Below are 18,460 nucleotides of genomic sequence, written 5' to 3' on the forward strand. Positions count from 1 at the left end.
GATGCTCTTTTAAGTAACAGACCTCCAGAGAAAAAAGGAATACAGTATAAGCTGTGAGTCCTTGGAGTGCAGCCTATAGTGTGGCTGTACGTGATCCTCCATGGAGAAATGCAGAGAATGAAGAGACACGAGATCAAGAAGAATGGCCGCTGAGAGCCCAGCCGTCCACTGTGAAGTTGGAGGCAGGGGAATCCATTGGCTCACCCAAGAGACAGAGGGGGCTTTCTCAGCCCCTGTGGAAAATACCAAACATTGGAAGACTCTATAGAGTTAAGTAAAGTTCAAAATGCAGTCCTCTCCCCACACACAGAATATTGCATGTGGGTGATAACCAGGTAAGATAAATGCTCAGCTGCTAACCATCTGAGATGTGACGAGAGGCCTCAGTATCAGAGTTCATTTATTTTCACCTCTCTCTGGTTCCTCTCTCTGTGTCTGGTTAATGATTTACAAGTAACACCTTGGTAACAGCTAAGGGACCCTCTCTCCCTGTTCTCTTTAAGGTAAGAAGTAATCCTGAACCTGGGGACAATCCCATCACCCATGATTAGAGCTGCACCCAGGACACCGTTGAAGCTGGCCCAAGCTCTGTTCAATGAGATGGCAGGTCCCCAGCCTGACACTGCTGACAGCTGCTGTTTCCCTTCTCTCTCCCTCCCGCCCTCCCTCCCTCCTGCCAGAAGGACATTTATGCAAGCGCCACTGGCTCAGTACTGAGTAAACCAAGATAAGAAATTAAATGTTTGGACTCAGCAGGGTGGTGGGGTGAGCTTTCCCACACTGAAGAAGCACAACCCCAGAACTGCCAGGATGAGCTAGAGTCATTCTCAGGGGATTCTCCTCCAGAGGGTTTCTCCTCTCATCTTGGCTCTTAGGTGCCCACGCTTTTATTCCTGGGACAGAGGCAGCTGCCAGCCCTAATACCTATCTCACAGGGGAGTTGGGAGGATCAAGTGAGATTGTGAATGGGGAGGCAGTTTTGTTAACTGCAAAACGCCAGACAATCATAAAGAACTGTCATTTTCATGACTTACCTGATACCTGAGGACCTGCTCCTACACCCAGTCAGGACTTCTTTCAGCCTGAAATCCAGGTCTTTTTTTTTAAAGAGAATCGCTTTGTTCAGCTCTATTTCTGAATGACAGCTACTCCTGAAAAGAATCCACTAATATTTATGATTCACATGTGAAAATGTGTCAAACATATTCCGTGTGCCTAGCAACCAAAACAGAAAAGGCAACATATGGATTTGTGGTTATTCAATACCAGTTTGATCTGAATGTTACAAACAAATTTGCCTGTTTTTCCAAACGTGAACCTGGTACAGTGATCATTGCGTGTGTGTAGGGTAAAAAATGCTCTCGTACTAGAATTTTATGTCTATTTTTTCAGAATGAAATTTTTATTCCTGGTAAAGAGAGAATCATTGAATCCAGTAAGTACATCCTCTTACATTCTAACACACTTCTCCATGCCCTGTTTTTTCCAGTTCCAAAACCCTTGAATTTAAAAACGACTTTCTTCCTACTGAGAACATCATATCAGACATCACAGTAGTAACATTTTTCTCCAGAAGAAAGCCAGTGGTCATAACTCCGCCATAGGCAGCAAACCCGGTGGGGAGCTTGACTGGGAAGAAACCAAATGATAAAAATACCTTTTCTTTTGGACTTTTGTCTGGAAAGTGCCTCAGCTTCTGGGAGGAGATTTCGAGTCAACATGAGGGAGAACTTTCAAGCAATCAGAGCTCCAGAAGATAGGATGGATTCCCTTGAAGGGAACCAGTTTCTTAGTAGCTGGATTTCAGCAGCCACTGGGAAAGGAGGCTGTATAGAGAGTTCAAACATCCAGTAGAGGCTGAACTAATTGTACTCAATGCTGGTGCCAACCTCAGGAGCCTGTGGGTCTAAGACAGCTGAATGATTCACAATACTCTCTCTGATATAGTTTGAATGAGCTGGTAAGATCTTGCTTAAAAATATCTCCTTCACTGACACCTGAGAGTCTATTATTAGTGATTTATTCCTTTGTGCCAAAATTTTAATTTTCCTAAAATTTTTTAAAAAGATTTTTTTATTTGAGAGAGAGAGCAGGTGCAGGGTGTGTGTGTAGGGGTGGGGGGCAAAGTGCAGAGGGAGAGGGAGAGAGAAAATCTCAAGCAGACATCCCATAGATCGCAGAGCCCAATGTGGGAGGACTCAATCCCATAACCCTGAAATCATGACCTGAATGGAAACCAAGAGTTGGACGCCTAGCTGGCTGAACCACCCAGGAGCCTCTAATTTTCCTAAAAAAAAAAATTTTTTTAAGGGAGTAGTAATTTTAAAAGTTCATCCTAGGAGTGAAAGAGCTTATAAAGTGCTTGCCCACCTCCCCCCACCCCAAAAGAAAAGATGGGAACCCAATAAAAGCATGAACAGGGAGAAAAAAAAAAGAAAGAAGGAAGGACAGAAGGCAGGAAGGAAGACAGGCAGACCACCGGGCCTGTGAGAAATTTCGCCCACACCATAGTAATTTGGGACCATGTCTGACAAGGGCTATGACAGCCTTGGAATTTCCCAATTACTTGTATGTCTTACTAATCTGTCCCTCCCAATATCCCAGTCCCAATATTATTTGACCAATCTCAGTGGAGAGTCTACCTTCACAGCTACCCACTGCCTCCCCATTGTACCCTCCCTGTACCCAACTCCTGCCACACAACATTTTAGGATTCTAGAATCATCAATAGGGAAGGTGAATTCAACCACGAGTCTTCTTTTTAACTGTCAGTGACTTGAGCTCTTACCTCTGCCCTTCCACCTCCTTCTGCTTCCTTAAGCTTTGTTATAATTTTGGGGGGAAGACACAATTAAATTTAGTTATACTAACTCTCTCCTTGCAGGCTTGGGCAAGCTAGCCACTCACCTCAGACTTTCCATCTGTAAACTGGGTCTGAAAATACCTTTGTCACAAGAACACTGCATTAGTAGGACATATGGTGGATTTTTAAAAAATTTATTTATGAGAGAGAGAGAGAGAGAGAGAGAGAGAGAGAGAGAGAGGCAGAGACACAGGCAGAGGGAGAAGCAGGCTCTGTGAAGGGAGCCTGACGTGGGACTCCACCCTGGGTCTCCAGGATCATTCCCTGGGCCAAAGGCGGCACTAAGCCGCTGAGCCACCCGGGCTGCCCTTTCTATTTTTACTATTTTTATTTTTTATTTTTTTATCATATGGTGGATTCTTGTGTCAGTCAGGGGCCAGTCTGGAAACTGATGGTGTATTTAATCTGAGTGTTTGAGAAAACTTTCCCGAGTAAACAATTGACAAAGGTAAAGTCACAGGAGACCAGTGTTAAACTCCATACTTTCCTCTAAATGCAGTAAGTAAAAAGTACTGTAAGATTACAAAATAAATATAATGCAATGATTTATTTAGGTATTATAAATTGTATTTGTGGAAAACCTGTAAATTAAAATTAAAATCATCCAATTTCTTTACCATTCAGAGAGTAATGTATTCCTTACAGACTTTTCTACATGCAAATACATATAGCCAAAAAATAAGTTTATAGCATACGTAGCACTCTATAAGCCTTTTGGGTTTCAGCTTCCTCTTCTCTAAAATGGGCCTATAGTGGAGTGCATGGGTGGCTTAGTCGGTTAAGCAATTAAGTCTTGATTTTGGCTTGGTTCATGATCTCAAGGTCATGAGATGGAGCCCTGCAGCAGGCTCCTATTGGGTGTGGAGCCTGCTTATGATTCTCTCTCTCCCTCTGCCTCTCCTGCATTCCCCACCCCCCTCAATGCACACACTTTGTCTCTCTCTAAAAAAAATAAGAGATGCCTTGGTAGCTCAGCGGTTGAGCATCTGCCTTTGGCTCAGGGTTTGAACCTGGGGTGCCCGGATGGAGTCCCCCATCAGGCTCCCTGTGAGAAGCCTGCTTCTCCCTCTGCCTGTGTCTCTGCCTCTCTCTGTGTGTCTCTCATAAATAAATAAATAAAATCTTTAAAAAAATAAAATAAAATGGGCCTACAGGGCTGTTTTGGTTACCAAATGTACTATTACACAGACAACCCTTAATAAGCATTCAATAAATAAAATGACTTTCCATTCAGTAATATGTGAGTCCCCTGAGGACATATGATGTGCCACTGTCCATAAGAACTTCACATCCATTAATTCAATAAATGAGTCCATTAGTAAAGCCCAGGGAGTCCACAAATAAAAAAAAAGGGCGGTCAGTTCCTCTTCATCTCCATCAAGAGTCAAGGTTAGGGTGAGAGATAGTAACAATAATATTTTTCAAATTTCTCTTTGGTTTTAGAATTTGTTATATGTGCTTTGCAATGTCTCCAAAAATTGTGGTTTTTTTAAATCATGCTTTTATCCGGACAAGGTGAAGATAAGTTTCCCTCTGCCCAGAACAGCACTCTGAGGAGCAGATATTCACATGAACTGTAAAGGAGTCAGTCATTCTAGTAACTGGAGAATATTCTAGTAACTGGAAGTTTGGGTTTACACTAGGGTTTGGCTTCAAGTCTGACTCTTAGTCTGATTGTTTGAAGAATAAGTGTCTCTAAACCTCACTTTCTCGTCTGTAAGATGGGGTGATTTTCTACTCTGTCTTACACTGTTTCTGAGGGAGGATCATTTGAGAATGTGGATTTCATCTTGTTGGGCACTATGAAGGTCTACACAAATGGAAGCGATTTATTTAGGTTGTAATAGAGCCAAATTCTAGGTAAATAAACAAAGGATTTCTTTCCTAACCACTCTTCTTTCAGCAAGGAATCTGATGTCCTGGCAGTCCTGTCTACCTCCTTTGATGTCAAAGCTGGATTAGATCCTGTGTTTTCTACATATACCTGCTCTTTCCGTCAAACTGACCCTGGGAGTCATTGCACTGGCCTGAGACAAACTGCGGGATGGGAAAAAGCTGCAATCCCTGCCCAGACATAGATTCCTATGTTCTTCTCTTCTTTTTCAGTCTTCTTGCACAAAAGGCTGCAAACTCAGTGGTGTACCAATGGCCATAACCAATACAGGAAGTCTCAATAACAATAATCATTACAATAAATCAACATTTGTTAAGCACTTAGCAGGTATCAGGCAATGTGAAGAGTTCCTTTTACAGACAATCAAATTTAAAACTTCCAACAACCCAATGAGATAGATGGTTCTTTTACTCCCATTTTACAGATCTGGAAACAGTTTTCAGGAGGTTACGTTACTGCCCAGATTACACAGCTAGAAAATGAAAGAGTCAATAAGCTAATTCAGTATCTGACCCACACGGAGGCTTAGCAAATGCTTATACAATGAATGCATCAAATGCATTAATGAGATCATCAAACGCATGATCAGAGATGATCATAGGACATTAAGTTATGGGTCCCTATTATTTATATAGGGAAGTTTGACTGTAAAGTCTATGCTTGTAGCTACTCTCCAGCTACCTGTCATTCTCCTATGTTCCTCATTTAATTTGTTGACCTCAGAGAGCCCCCAAGCACATGCTAGTTGTGAAATCCACCCCTACAAACTATGCAGACAAGTGAAGTTAGAGTTTGACTTTCAATTTTCTTAAAACATTACTTTTTCTGTCCACCACTCACCTCCCTTCTCCCCTTGTTCCTTAAAAAAGAAGTCATTACGTCATTGTAACTTCTCACCTAGGAAAGTCTTAAGTACTAGCCCCCCCTCATTTCAACACCCGAGGACCCTAAGAGCCCCAGAGAGAGGTGGTGGTAAGGAGAACAAATATATCAAAGTGAGGAATAAATGCCTGTCGAGCTCATTAGCACCCAGGCACAGAGAAGGAAACTGCTATTTTTATCAAACGTACCTTCATTTAAATAAATTTCAGAGTAACTTGATAGAAAAAGGGTTCCTTTGGAAATATTTGATTCTTCTAATAAGGACTGGCTATCTTATGTGCCCTTTCTAGCCTGGTTTTTAACCCCCAGATGTATAATGTGTAAGTTTTTACAATCATTCCCTTATAAAATATCCATCTCTGCCGCTTGTCTTTGGGGTTTAGTTAAACATAGGCCCAACATTGGCATATGAAAGCTTCGTGGCCAAGAGTGCCACCTGTGCGACCAGGAGTTAGGACTCCACCTCCTCCTTGTGATGCACCTGCTGGGTATTGATCACTCAATGTGGGTCCAGTCATATGATTCCTATAGCCAAGGCTGGCTCATGACTCGGTGCATGAGCAGGTCTTCAGAGTTTAATATATCCATTAGTTTTTCTCACTCAGAACTTTGCCATCATTTATGGAGTCTCTAGGATGCTTCCTGGACCTGGTTGTGCATCATGTTCATCCTCAACCCTTGGACCAAGATTTTTTACTCAAATTCAGGAGTCATGGATACTCAGAGTCTCTGTGCTGAGACCTTGTATTTAGAAAGTTAGCTTCCATTATGCACACACACACACACTCCTAGGATGTTTTCAGTAAAATACAAAAATGAACTCCAAAATGGTTTTACCTCCACCTTTTCCACTGAAAGCAAATTTGAGGAAACTTACTGTCTGTTCCTTATGAGCCAGTTTTTCTAGAATCTCAGAAATTATCTGCTCCTTGAACATTCTTAACTATTAATAGCTGCCAACATTCCCAAATTTACTTTCTCTCAAATAAATAAATAAAATCTTTTTTTTAAAAAAAAAAGCCTTAGTATTTATTTCCGCCAATTACAGAAGTAACACCTATTCAGAGGAGAGAAGAGCATAATGAAAAAAATTCTGTCACTCAAAGAATCATCATCAACCACAGCACAGCAAGCGGAGAGGCAGAAGCAGACTTCCCATGAGCAGGGAGCCTGATGCAAGCTCAATCCTGGGACTCCAGGACCACAACCTGAGCTGAAGGCAGATGCTTAACCAAGTCACCCAGGTGCCCCAATGCTAGGTTTTTTAAAAAGAAAAAGTGCTCTTTGTACTTCCTAATCTCTGAAATCATGGAAAGCAGCTAAAAGGAGGATCACCTGTGGGTATGGCTCCCTCTCCAGAATGTTCACTTCAGCCTCCACTTGGTCTGCAGTCGACATGAAAGCTCTGTGTTCTGACTGCAGTGAAGAAGTCTCAGTTTCCAAGAGACCAAGACCAGCATCCTCTCCTAAAGACTGACCTGCCACATTTCCTTGAAACCTCTTTGAAAGTATTAGAAACCACTTTTTGAGGACACATTCATTTCTCTAATATTTCTAGATTTCTTTCCTGACAATGTAGAGTTTGACATTTGATGAGTCAAGAAGCCATGTATACTAGAAAGTGGACCAGACCCAAGTCAGAGAATTGGGTTCTGTCCTGTCTGTCTTAAAACTAACCATGGTTTTGCCATAAGAGACTCTTAACTATAGGAAACAAACTGAGGGTTACTGAGGGGACAGGGTAACTGGGGGATGGGCATTAGGGAGGGCACTTGATGTAATGAGCACTGGATGCTGTATGTAACTGAAGAATCATTAAACTCTACCCTGAAACTAAGAATACACCATATGGTAAGTAAATTGAATTTAAATTAAAAAATTAAAACTAGCAGACCAATGAGCCAGGTTTCTGAGACCCCATCTAGCAGAGTTTTCTTGGAAGTAGTGTCACAAACTATTAAAACTTGACTGCAAGGAAAATGCTTGGCTTCAATATCACACTACCTGGGCTGGAACCTAGACATACCGTGGACTGATTGTATAACCTAGGCAAGCTGCTTCCACACCTACATTTGGTTCTCTCATCTGAAAAATGGGTGTAATCACACTAAGTACTCTTCTTCCAGGGCTCTTGTAAGGATTAAGAGGGATACATTTAACACATAGTTGCTACTACTAAATATGAATTGAAATTTTTAGACCGTATTTCACATGAAAAGGCTCCAGTGATTTTTTTCTTTTATTATCATTGGAAAAATAAAGATATAGAGGGAAGAAAAAAGAAAATTATGAAAAAAGGAAGAATGAAAAAAAAACAATCATTTGCAAAAATTTATCCTCTACAGGTATAACAGGTATAACAGGTATAACAGGTATAACAGGTATAACAGAAAAAGGTCCCTAGATCAAATATCTCAGAGGTATCAACATTCATCAAATCTATATTTACATGCCCATATGTTCCTACTGGCCACAGTTACCCAAAAATACAGACATTTCAGTGCACACAGCAACATTTTTCAGAAAGATTTTTCCTTTTAGGACAGGGATATGCTACAAAGTGTAATCGGTTCTAAGCAATTCTGAAATATTGTATCAATTTACAGCAGGAAGGTCACTGTTGGTGAATAAACATAAGGATTCTGTTTTGTGTCTGGGATTTAGCAGGCTAACCCCCACTAATGTTAATGGGGCCAGGCTGCCAAATCCCTAACCATCACCCTGGATATTTGCTCCAATCCTTTACTGTTTGAGATTGAAATGTGTTTTCCAAATCAAAGCTGATCCTGAAATGGAATCTCTGCATCATCAGACAGGAACAGTGTGCTGATGCCTGGGGACCTGGAAGTGCCCGAAATGATGATATTAAGGAGTTGAAAGGTGGGTCTTCACACTGTCTACCTAAATCACTGTGGCTTTCTTTGCTTGATGCACAATATAGTTTGCTCATTTTTCAAACCCACCTCCCACTACTTCTCTGTGAACTCCAGGCAAAGGAAAATCCTCCAGCCCTCTACATATATCTCCAGGCTTCTCTACCAGAGGAGAGCATTTATGTTGGTCCCGACCTACTTCTCTTTTCTTCAAGGAGACCCATTTCAGTGCCACCGTGGTGAAGTTTTTCTTTATCTGCTCCACATCCCCTACTCAAACACACACACATACACACAGACATGCACACATTGTATATGATGTCTCCCTCCCTGAAACTCAGAATACTTTGAGCCTTGAGTATGGCACAGTGCAAATTCTGCCTTACGAAGTTGTCTCATTTTGCTCAGGTAGTGTGTAGGCCCTGCAAGGGTAGGAAGTGCATCACACCTGTCTATATTTCCTTTAATATCCAGTCCAGGCCCTTGCACACCATCCATGTTCAAGAAAGCACTGAAATGGATTGAATGAATTTCTATTACTCGTTGTTTTTGGAGATTGGGACTTTCAAGGAAGGGGTTTGGGAACGGAGGATTTGGGGTATAATTGTAGATGATAGATCCTTTATTTATGAAATTAAATGAACATGTTTGAGAGAGCATCCCTGGTCTGTGGAGCCAGAGAGAAGAATTGGTCCATTCTTCACAACTCCAGTTGCCACAGTTGTCAGAGACTTAGAACACCAGCCTGGGTGAGTAATGGAATTGATGCACAACAGCAAGTCATGCGCTGATACTTAGCATCAGTGTCCCTCAGAGATCTCTAGATTTATGCAGTGACCTTGCCTATAGTCCTCAAGGTCCAAAGCTGAGTACATTTAGGCCACAACTACTCATTTGGGCTTGGTTCAACCAGGTCGGTTTCAGCTAACATACATTCTCACTGGTGTGTGGTAATCTTCTAAATGAACTTAGCCTTTGAGTAGTGACAAACCTGGCTAGCCGTGCCTGCCTGAATATCAGAGCCCTAGCTGAGATGGGACTGATGATTTACCCTTTGTCTGCTCTAATTTTAATTGCTTCTGTGAAACCTGCAGGAGTTCTGGAAGTATCTCAGGCAAAGGATAGTCCGTGCTCAATCTTTCTGTTTTCTCACAACCCACTCAACAAATCTAGTGGAATTTCTTGAGGCTTTTTATCTAGCTTTTATTTAGTTGTTTTATAAATTGAATTGAACGAATAGCAGATCTTCTTCCTGGAGATTGTCTCCCTTAACTTTATGATACCACTTTGCAACTATCCTCTGCTAGCTAGCTCTTTCCAACCTCCATCCTGCTCTCCTCCGCCGCCTCCTCTGTCGCCTCCAGGTTTTACCCTTTGTCAGACCTTCTCACTGCCACAGCCACTGCTTCTACTCCTGAAGACTTGAGAATTGTTGTTAGTCTTCCATCTATAACTTTCCATCACTAACTTCACAGAAGATATAAACAAGGGCGGCTCTGTTGGGAAACTTAGACTTTGCTTTTCCTCCCTCTTCCTAATTTCCACTCCAAATATCTGATTCTCATAATTTTATGCTTGTTCTCATTATTGTTTTCATCCCTGACCACACATTAGATCCCCTAGGTATAGAAAATTTAAAACTCCTGGTGGCTGGGCTCTGACATCAGAGATCTAATCTAGGTGGTCAGGAGTAAGCCAAAGGGATTGATAATGTTTTAATTACTATTTTCCCATTATTATTGACACAAATTTCCATCTCTTTGTTGGAGATGTAGCTCTGACTGCCCTTCTTAAAAGCTGAGATAGGTATTATTATGTCCAGGCTTTCAGGCCCTGGAGCAGGGGCTCTATGGCAATTTATTGTCTTAAGTAAGATATCCACACATTTTGGTTTGTTCAGGACAGATCCAATTAAACCCATTGTTCTGGTGTACCATGCAATTAGCTATCCTGCCCCTTTCATTCTCTAAGGTATCCCATTTTGTGCAGTAAATTATTTAGCTCCTCTAAGCATAAGAGATAGTATTAAAGGCTGAATTGTGTTCCTCAGGTAAGACTGTGACTGTATTTTGAGACAGGGTCTTTAAAGAGGTGATTAAGTTAAACTGAGGCCATTGGGGAGGGCTCTAGTCTAATCTGACTAGTGTCATCACAGAAAGAGAAAATTTAGACACACAGAGAGACATCAGACATTCACCCATGTGCAGTGAGGACAGACCATGTGACACAAGACACAAGAAGGTGGTCACTTGCAAGCCAAGGAGAGGGGCCTTTGGAAAAAAACCAAACCTGTTGATACCTTGATCTTGAACATTTAGCCTCCAGAACTGAGAGAAAATAAATTTTTGTTATCCAAGCCATCCAGCCTATGATATTTTGTTATGGTAGCAGTAGCAAGAAATAAACAAACAGACAAAAAAAACCAAAACACCAAAACAACAAACACACACATTTGGTAAAATATAAAAAAAGTAAAACAAAACTAAATACAGTTTCCTAAATATTCCAATCCTCCAAGATGGATCCTTATACCATTTTCCAAGAAAGTCACTGTCTTGGTTTTAGATTGTTGGGGTTCTTCAATCAAATAACAGAGGTTTGACTTAATGTTTTCATAGAATGTTTTTAGCTTTCATGCCCTCTGAGTCTATGAAACCTTTTCCAGGTGGAAGACAGGGGTAGTAAATGAGATTATGACAATAAATGTCACATATGGCTGCCATATGATCTAGAAACATCTCATCTCCATATAGCTAGAAACAGTGACTTTAATGAAGGTTCAGTGCAAGGTCACTAAGCCAGCCTGGATGAGTTTAATGCAGGTTCCTGTACAAGTGGACATCTAAACTGGTTTTTAATGGGTGAAGAGGAACATTCAGTGAGAGGAGGTGGTGGGACAAATATCCTGAGCAGAAGAAACTGTTAAAAATAATAATAATAATAATAAGGGTAGGGGCTCCTGGGTGTTTCAGTCAATTAAGCATCTGATTCTTGATTGCAGCTCAGGTCATGATCGCAGAGTCTTGAGATCCAGCCCCGCATCAAGTCGGGTCGGGCTCCTCTCTGGGCATGGATTCTCTCTTTCTCACCCTCTGCCCCAAGTCGCCCCCACTCCCATTTTCTGTCTCTTAAAAAAAAAGGGGAGAGGTAAAAGAGAAACCATGTTCTATCTGGTGCTTTCCTAACCTCCTGCACCTCCGATTTTAAATGCAGTCCTTTACCTTTGTCCTCAGAGGTTAGAGGGCACAGCTGTTATCCCTGATTTTTTTTTTTTACTCTTTCAGTATTTGAGGATTTTAAAATTATAAATTCTGTACTTTCAGCTTTTCTTTTCCCTGATTAAATAACTTCAGTCTGTTCAGGGTATTCTCCAAATTTTTATATCCAGTTTGTACATTGGAATCTATTGCCCCTACTGAGGCATATGTATGTGTGTGCACGCGCGCACACACACACACACACACACACAGTCATACCTAGGCCAAAAGGGCCTGCAGTTCACCAAAAGGCTCTTAAATCTAAGAGAATATATTGGTGCTGTTCTCTCACAAAGTACAGATTAAGGTCACATTCATCACATAGCTATATGAACCATCAAATCATCAGTATATTTTCTTCATTAAGTAGAAAGCAACAGAATTAGACTGACAAACAGCAGTCATTCTGAGGGGTGACTCCATATGTCCAGAGGAAGGTGTGTTCCCTCCTCCATTTCTGATGAGTGAATTAATAATCTTTCCATTTGTGGGTGTTTGGAAACATCAAAGAACTGAAATAGATCAGACCCACTGATACACTATCATTCTTCTAACCTTACATCACAGCATAAATACAACAGTCCTTGTTTTCCACACAGATTCCTACTTCTTTCACACCCAAGCATATGCTAAGAGCTCTCAAACAACACTCTTCCTCCATCTCAGGGAGGTGTCTTAAAACATTTTTAGCTCACCAAACAGAAAACAGAGGAGGATCTGTTTCTTTACTCAAGGATAATAATCTTCAAGTGCCTATTTATAATACCAATGGAAACCTATAGATTGAAAAAAAATGTATTTTCATTCTAAAATTGGCGTTTGCTCTGCTATAGTTAAAAGGTGCCACGATTGTATTTGAAAAACAATCATCCAGGAAAGTCCACGTTGCTTCACAATGTTCAGACCAAGTGCTCACTGAATAAGAAGATGAATAGCATTGAAGCCGTGGAGGAAAAACATAAGCCTACCGAGCTAATAGAACCACAAGTAGATGGAAAATGCCAAAAACTATAGTGAAATGTGGGACTAAAAAGTAATATCTTATGACCTACAAGCAAAGGATCAGTCTCTTTGAAAGAACCCAATAAGAAATGATTGACTAAAAGTCTAAAACTGTGCTTGTAATACAGTTGCAACTAACCATATATGGCTATTTAATTTATTTAAGATTAAATAAACTTAGAAGTTCAATCACATTTTAAGAGTTCAACAGCGGGCAGCCCGGGTGGCTCAGCAGTTTAGCACCCGCCTTCGGCCTGTGGCATTGATCCTGGAGACCCGGGATCGAGTCCCACGTCGGGCTCCCTGCGTGGAGCCTGCTTCTCCCTCTGCCTGTGTCTCTGCCCCCCGCCCCACCGTGTGTCTTTCATGAATGGATGAATAAAATCTTAAAAAAAAAAAAGATTTCAATAGCCACATATAACTAGTTGTTCCCATATTGGGTAACACAGAGAATAGACATTTCCATCATTACACGAAGTTGTATTGGACAGGGCTGTTCTAGAGGGTTCTGTTTGACTATTGGGTTAGCATCATTTTAAACATCAGGCCTTAAAGAGATGATGGGGAATATGGCATACCTGCCAAAAGTGACCATCCATGGCAGAAAGGTATGATGGAAAGGAAAAAATATTCTATTCACGGAATGAGCTAATATGATATGTGGTTACCATTTTATTACAAGAAATCTTCCTAGACGAGCAGAGAAGTCTTGGGCTAAAATGGAAAGGAGTTAGTAAATACTACTATCTGAATGCCTCAGCACACTCTTGTAAACATTTCAAAATGTACCAGCCTCTTCTCATCTGTTAGTGGTGATAGGACTTTATCGGTCATCGATTCCTCACTTTCTGCCCCACAATGTTCTTCTCTTTTGAATATGCAACAAAACATTTGTGAACATATATTTAAATAAATAGAAACCTCATTGGAATAAAAAAAATGCAGACTCTTCCCAGGTTACAAAAAAAAAAAAAGAAAAGGCAAGAACTTTATTTTAAACAAATCCTCAGTTGTGTGTTACACCATGTCCGTACCTAAATCAAAAATCATAAATGGTAATGCAAAGGAAATAGAGGGCTTCATAATAGCAATTATCCATATATTATTCTTGGCCAATGCTTTAACTAAATACACAGTGGATGTGAAAGGTAGAGTATGGCACTTAAATAAATAAGAGAAAAGAGAAGGAAACATAGTCACAGTCCAAAGAAATAGGTTTTTGAACCTTTGGTATATGTCTCAAATATCCGTAAACACATGTTAGCCAATAGTGTTTCATTCCAAGCTTCTTAAGCTAGTGATTGAGTGTGTGTTATTTCAGAAATAACTTATAAAATGATAAATCGGGATTGACACGGGCTGATTAAGGTCTCTGGTGTGAGCACACAGGTAAATTCAAACCATGGCAAAAGGAAGTGCAGCTGTGTTGCACAACAAACCTATGTAAGAAAATGAGTGAAATACACGAGTTAGAAATTCTGTGGCTCAGCTAGACACCCTTGATAGGAACAACGACAATAAAATATAATTTTAATGCTAGCTAAAGTCCACAAGCTGGAAGGCAGAAATACCCCAAAGCTCATAACCACATGCCTAACAGTGCAACAACCATCTCACAGAATTATAGCTGCATATTGCAATTCCCTCCCTCCCACCCAAACCCTGCCCCTAATAAACAGCACCAGTGCAGTTTGAGTTAGAAAATTGGAAATACTGAGACATTCCAAAGGTTTTCATAATGACTACGGGTTAGTCAGATGGGGCTTTAATGCAAACCTCTACCGTGGCCATTCTCCAAAAAGCACCCCCTGTAATTCCCTCTGGCTTGCAGATAAACCATATTAGGTCTACTGTAAGGCCAGATTCAGGAAAAAAGCTGGCATGCTATCCTGGGTTGAGGGAGAGGGGCATGCTGATGAGGGAGGTACACAAAAGATGCCTCAAGGATGTTTGTCCTGCAGCCCAGGATGAAGGGATGTGTTGAGATAGGTCACCAATTTTACCAATGAAGTATTTGTCTCACACCATTCACGAGGATATAGAGCTCAGCAGAGCTAAGTCCTACTTTGTAGCTGGGCCAGTACACTGGTATCAGGATCAGATTGGGCCACAAATGAAAAGGCCCAAAGAAGTCCAACTCATCCATCTCCTCACTTTACTCGGTGCTTTCTGTAGGAACCGATGGTGTGACTTGTGGTAACGGTTCTACTTTCTCTCCTCTCGCACTGATGCAAGGTCTTCTCTCAACCAGTCTTGTCCTATGTCTCAATGGTAAGTGAGGGCAGCTAGAGCCACTCTCTGAGCAGTTCTGCCTTGGGGCTTCTTTCATTCCCCGGGCCTTCCTCAAACCTGTCCCTTCACACATAGGCAGAGTCACTGGACTGAGTCCTGCCAAAATTGGGAACACTGACCCGGGGCAGGTCCTTGTTGCGGATCTCATAGACTGACTTCCTCTTGGCCTGGGCCCCTCTCACAGCCAGCTTGATCTTGCGCCATCCCAGGTGGTTGAGTTCAGCCAGGTTGAGCACAACACAGATGCCACTCACAGCAAACATGAACACTAGAAAGACAGTCTTCTCAGTAGGCCGGGACACGTAACATTCCACTTCCTTGATGCAGGGGTAGCGGTCACACTCATACAGCCCCGGGACACTGAAGCCATAGAGAAAGTATTGGCCCACCAGAAACCCAATCTCCAGGGCGTTTCTGAACACCACTTGGATAATGTAGAAGCGAGAGATGCCTTCCTGCCTTCGGAGCTTGGATCGTGCTGCAGTGCGCAGCCCTGATGGGTGTGGGGTCAGCTCCTTAACCTCTAAACAATCTGGCTCCGCTTCCTTGCTGGTGTTCTCTGTGTTCTGCAGCACCCCATTGACAATGGCATTTTGCAACTTCTTATCTTCTCGTTTGCTACTGCCACTGGCTCCACTCCCGGTTCCTCCAGGACCCCCCATGGACTCAGGGGGTTCCCTGTCCAAGGCTAGGAAGACAGTAGAGTAGCGGCGTTCTCGCTGCTTAGCAGACTGGTGCACAGAGTAGGTGATGAAGCAGAGACTGGGGGTACACACCATTATGATCTGGAAGACCCAGTAACGAATGTGGGAGATGGGGAAGGCGCGGTCATAGCAGGCCTGGTTACAGCCGGGCTGCAGGGTGTTGCACACAAACATGGTCTGCTCATCATCGTACACTGTCTCCCCCACAATGGCCACAATGAGGATCCGGAATATCACCACCACAGTCAATAGGATCCTGAGCAAGGGAAGAGGGAGGGAGAGAGGTTCTCAAGGGTTGAATCACTGGCTTAGGAAACCCCCTCCTCCTTTCCCTGCCCTGGTGTTTGCCAGTCTTTGGCTGGGGAGCTGTCCATCCCTGGGTGGTACTGACCCGGGAATCTAGGAAATCTTTTCTGGCTCTACCCCTTCTGCTTGCTGGTAGTCTGGGAACACTTCATATCACAAGGGTCTCCTGTGTGTGTGTGTGTGTGTGTGTGTGTGTGTGTGTGTGTGTGTGTCCATACAGTAGACACAGTGTGCTGCCAACAGATAGATTTCATCTGTATACGTGGAATGGACAGAGCCAAAAGACACGTCTTCACTCTGGATATGGCAAATGCAAATGGAATATGTGAGCAGAGTACATGTTTCAAAGTCTACACATAGAGTGTGCATATAACCATCCCAAGTGAATAGTTCAGCCTCAGTATAAATATTGAACTTAATGCTTTATATAAACAGCTAAGATTATATATCCATATATACATGGGTATATACAGTGTATATACATATGAATATATATATGGAGACACAAGTGTTATCAATTGGCAGTGTGGGGTTCTGACACCGTAAGTTTTAACATCGAAATCAGTTTAGCTTAATAAATTTTTTGGGGGGGGGGGTGGGGGGAGATACATCTGCTCCAAAGAGCAAATCCATTTCCCCATTTGCCCTTCTCTGTCCAAACACAGTCCTGCCTTCCTTGTAGATTCTATTTAGGGAGCCGGATGGAGATTGGCTCTGACTCCGGGGAGTGGGGGTACCACGACTGAGCCAACGATTCCTCTCCTAATGGGAGAAGTCAAACCCCACCCCCCACCCCGTGGGGCTTCAGGGGGAAGGGATGGAGAGTTGGTCAGAAGCAGCTGGGGAGGGGGGCATCGCTGGGCACCGGGTACACAATTGCCCAGGGACTCGGGCGCCCAGAGCGAAGGCGGTTGGAAGGGGGCAGTGGATGGGCTGGGGACTGCTGGGGCTGGGGCTGGGGCTGGGCGTGGGAAGGGACTGGGGGGCCCGACGGGACCCGCTGGCGGCCGGCTCCGCGCCTTACCTCCCGATCATAGTGGAGTGCTGCTGCACCGCGGCTTCCAGCAGCCTCTCCAAGATGGTCCATTCCCCCATCGCTGTGCATCCGGAGGCAGCAGACAAAGGCTGGGCAGCACCGGGCACGTTCCCGCTCCCGGCCCCTCCCCGGGCCGCACCTCCCGGCTGGGCGCGTAGCCCCCGATTAAAGAAGCAAACGAATGAAAAAAAAAGGAAAAATCCAGGACTCCCCTCTCCCGCGTCCCGCACTTGAAAGAGGGCAACGAGGAAGGGATCGCAGCGCTCCCCGACGAGGGGCAGCGGCGCGCACCTGCGCAGCGTCCCGGGGCCGCGAGCTCTCGGGTCTCCCCGCGGGGCTGGGGCCTCCCGGGGCACCGACGCCCTGAGCTGCCGCCTGCGAGGCCCGCTCGGGAATCCGCGGCCGCCGCCTCTAATCCGCCCTTAAGTAGTCTCCGCCTGCGTCACGCCAGGTCGGCGGAGGGGAGCGCAGCGCGCCGCGCGGGTGGGGAGCGCGCCAGGCCCGGGGCAGGGGATGCGGGGCGGGGCGCGGGCGGGGGCCCGACCCGAGTGGGGCGGCCGCGGGAGCAGGGGTCCCCGCGCCCCTCGGGGCTGGGCGGGGCGCTCAGGTGACCTCACCTGACAGGTGCGGCGGGGGGCGGGGGCGGACGCGTGGCCGAGTCGGGAGGGCTGCGACTTGGCCGCGGGCCTTCTCCACGTGCGTCCCTCCCTCACCTTTTGCTCCTCGTCTTGGGGAGGACGAGCCAAATTCCCTCCCCAGATGGATGCGCCGGGTGGGGGAAGGAGCGGGGCAGCGACCGCAGGACACTTCAATGGAATGTCCCTTGGCGAGGACCAGGTGGCGGGAGCGAGCCTGCGGGCAGCTCCAGGCTGCAGGACGGTGCATTCAGGCCGCAGCTTCAATGCAGGTGAGAAGCTGCTTCTGAGGAAGGGGTCTGGACCCAAGGCTACACCCAGGTAGCCACTCGCCTGGCTAGGCGTGTGGCCGGGATTTAAAGTCGTGCTTCCCCCAGCACAAACGCAGATGCTCTGCGAATTTTTTTTTTCAGGTCTTTAAAACAACTTTATTTATTTATTTTTTTATTTATTCATGATAGTCACACACAGAGAGAGAGAGGCAGAGACACAGGCAGAGGGAGAAGCAGGCTCCATGCACCGGGAGCCCGACGTGGGATTCGATCCCGGGTCTCCTGGATCGCGCCCTGGGCCAAAGGCAGGCGCCAAACCGCTGCGCCACCGGGGGATCCCCGAATTTTTTTTTTAAAGTTGTTGTTTATGTGTTTATTTATTTCTAGTGGGGCTACTTCTCAGGTTAGCCTCCGTCTGGATCTGAATTTAAGGAGGCCCCGTGT

The 18,460-nt window shown here is 44.1% G+C and overlaps 1 protein-coding gene across 1 annotated transcript; it reads right to left on the bottom strand.

Moving 5' to 3' along the window:
- Positions 1–13,723: 13,723 nt before the first annotated feature.
- On the bottom strand, positions 13,724–17,575 carry GJD2 (gap junction protein delta 2). The gene is made up of 2 exons (XM_025998414.2): positions 17,098–17,575; positions 13,724–16,023 (listed from the first exon to the last, which is right to left on the bottom strand). Exons 1-2 carry the CDS (start codon positions 17,166–17,168, stop codon positions 15,129–15,131), a joined length of 966 nt encoding a protein of 321 aa, XP_025854199.1. The 5' UTR covers positions 17,169–17,575; the 3' UTR covers positions 13,724–15,128.
- Positions 17,576–18,460: the final 885 nt, after the last annotated feature.

Source organism: Vulpes vulpes, chromosome 15 (assembly GCF_048418805.1).
Source record: "Vulpes vulpes isolate BD-2025 chromosome 15, VulVul3, whole genome shotgun sequence".
Classification (NCBI taxonomy): domain Eukaryota; kingdom Metazoa; phylum Chordata; class Mammalia; order Carnivora; family Canidae; genus Vulpes; species Vulpes vulpes.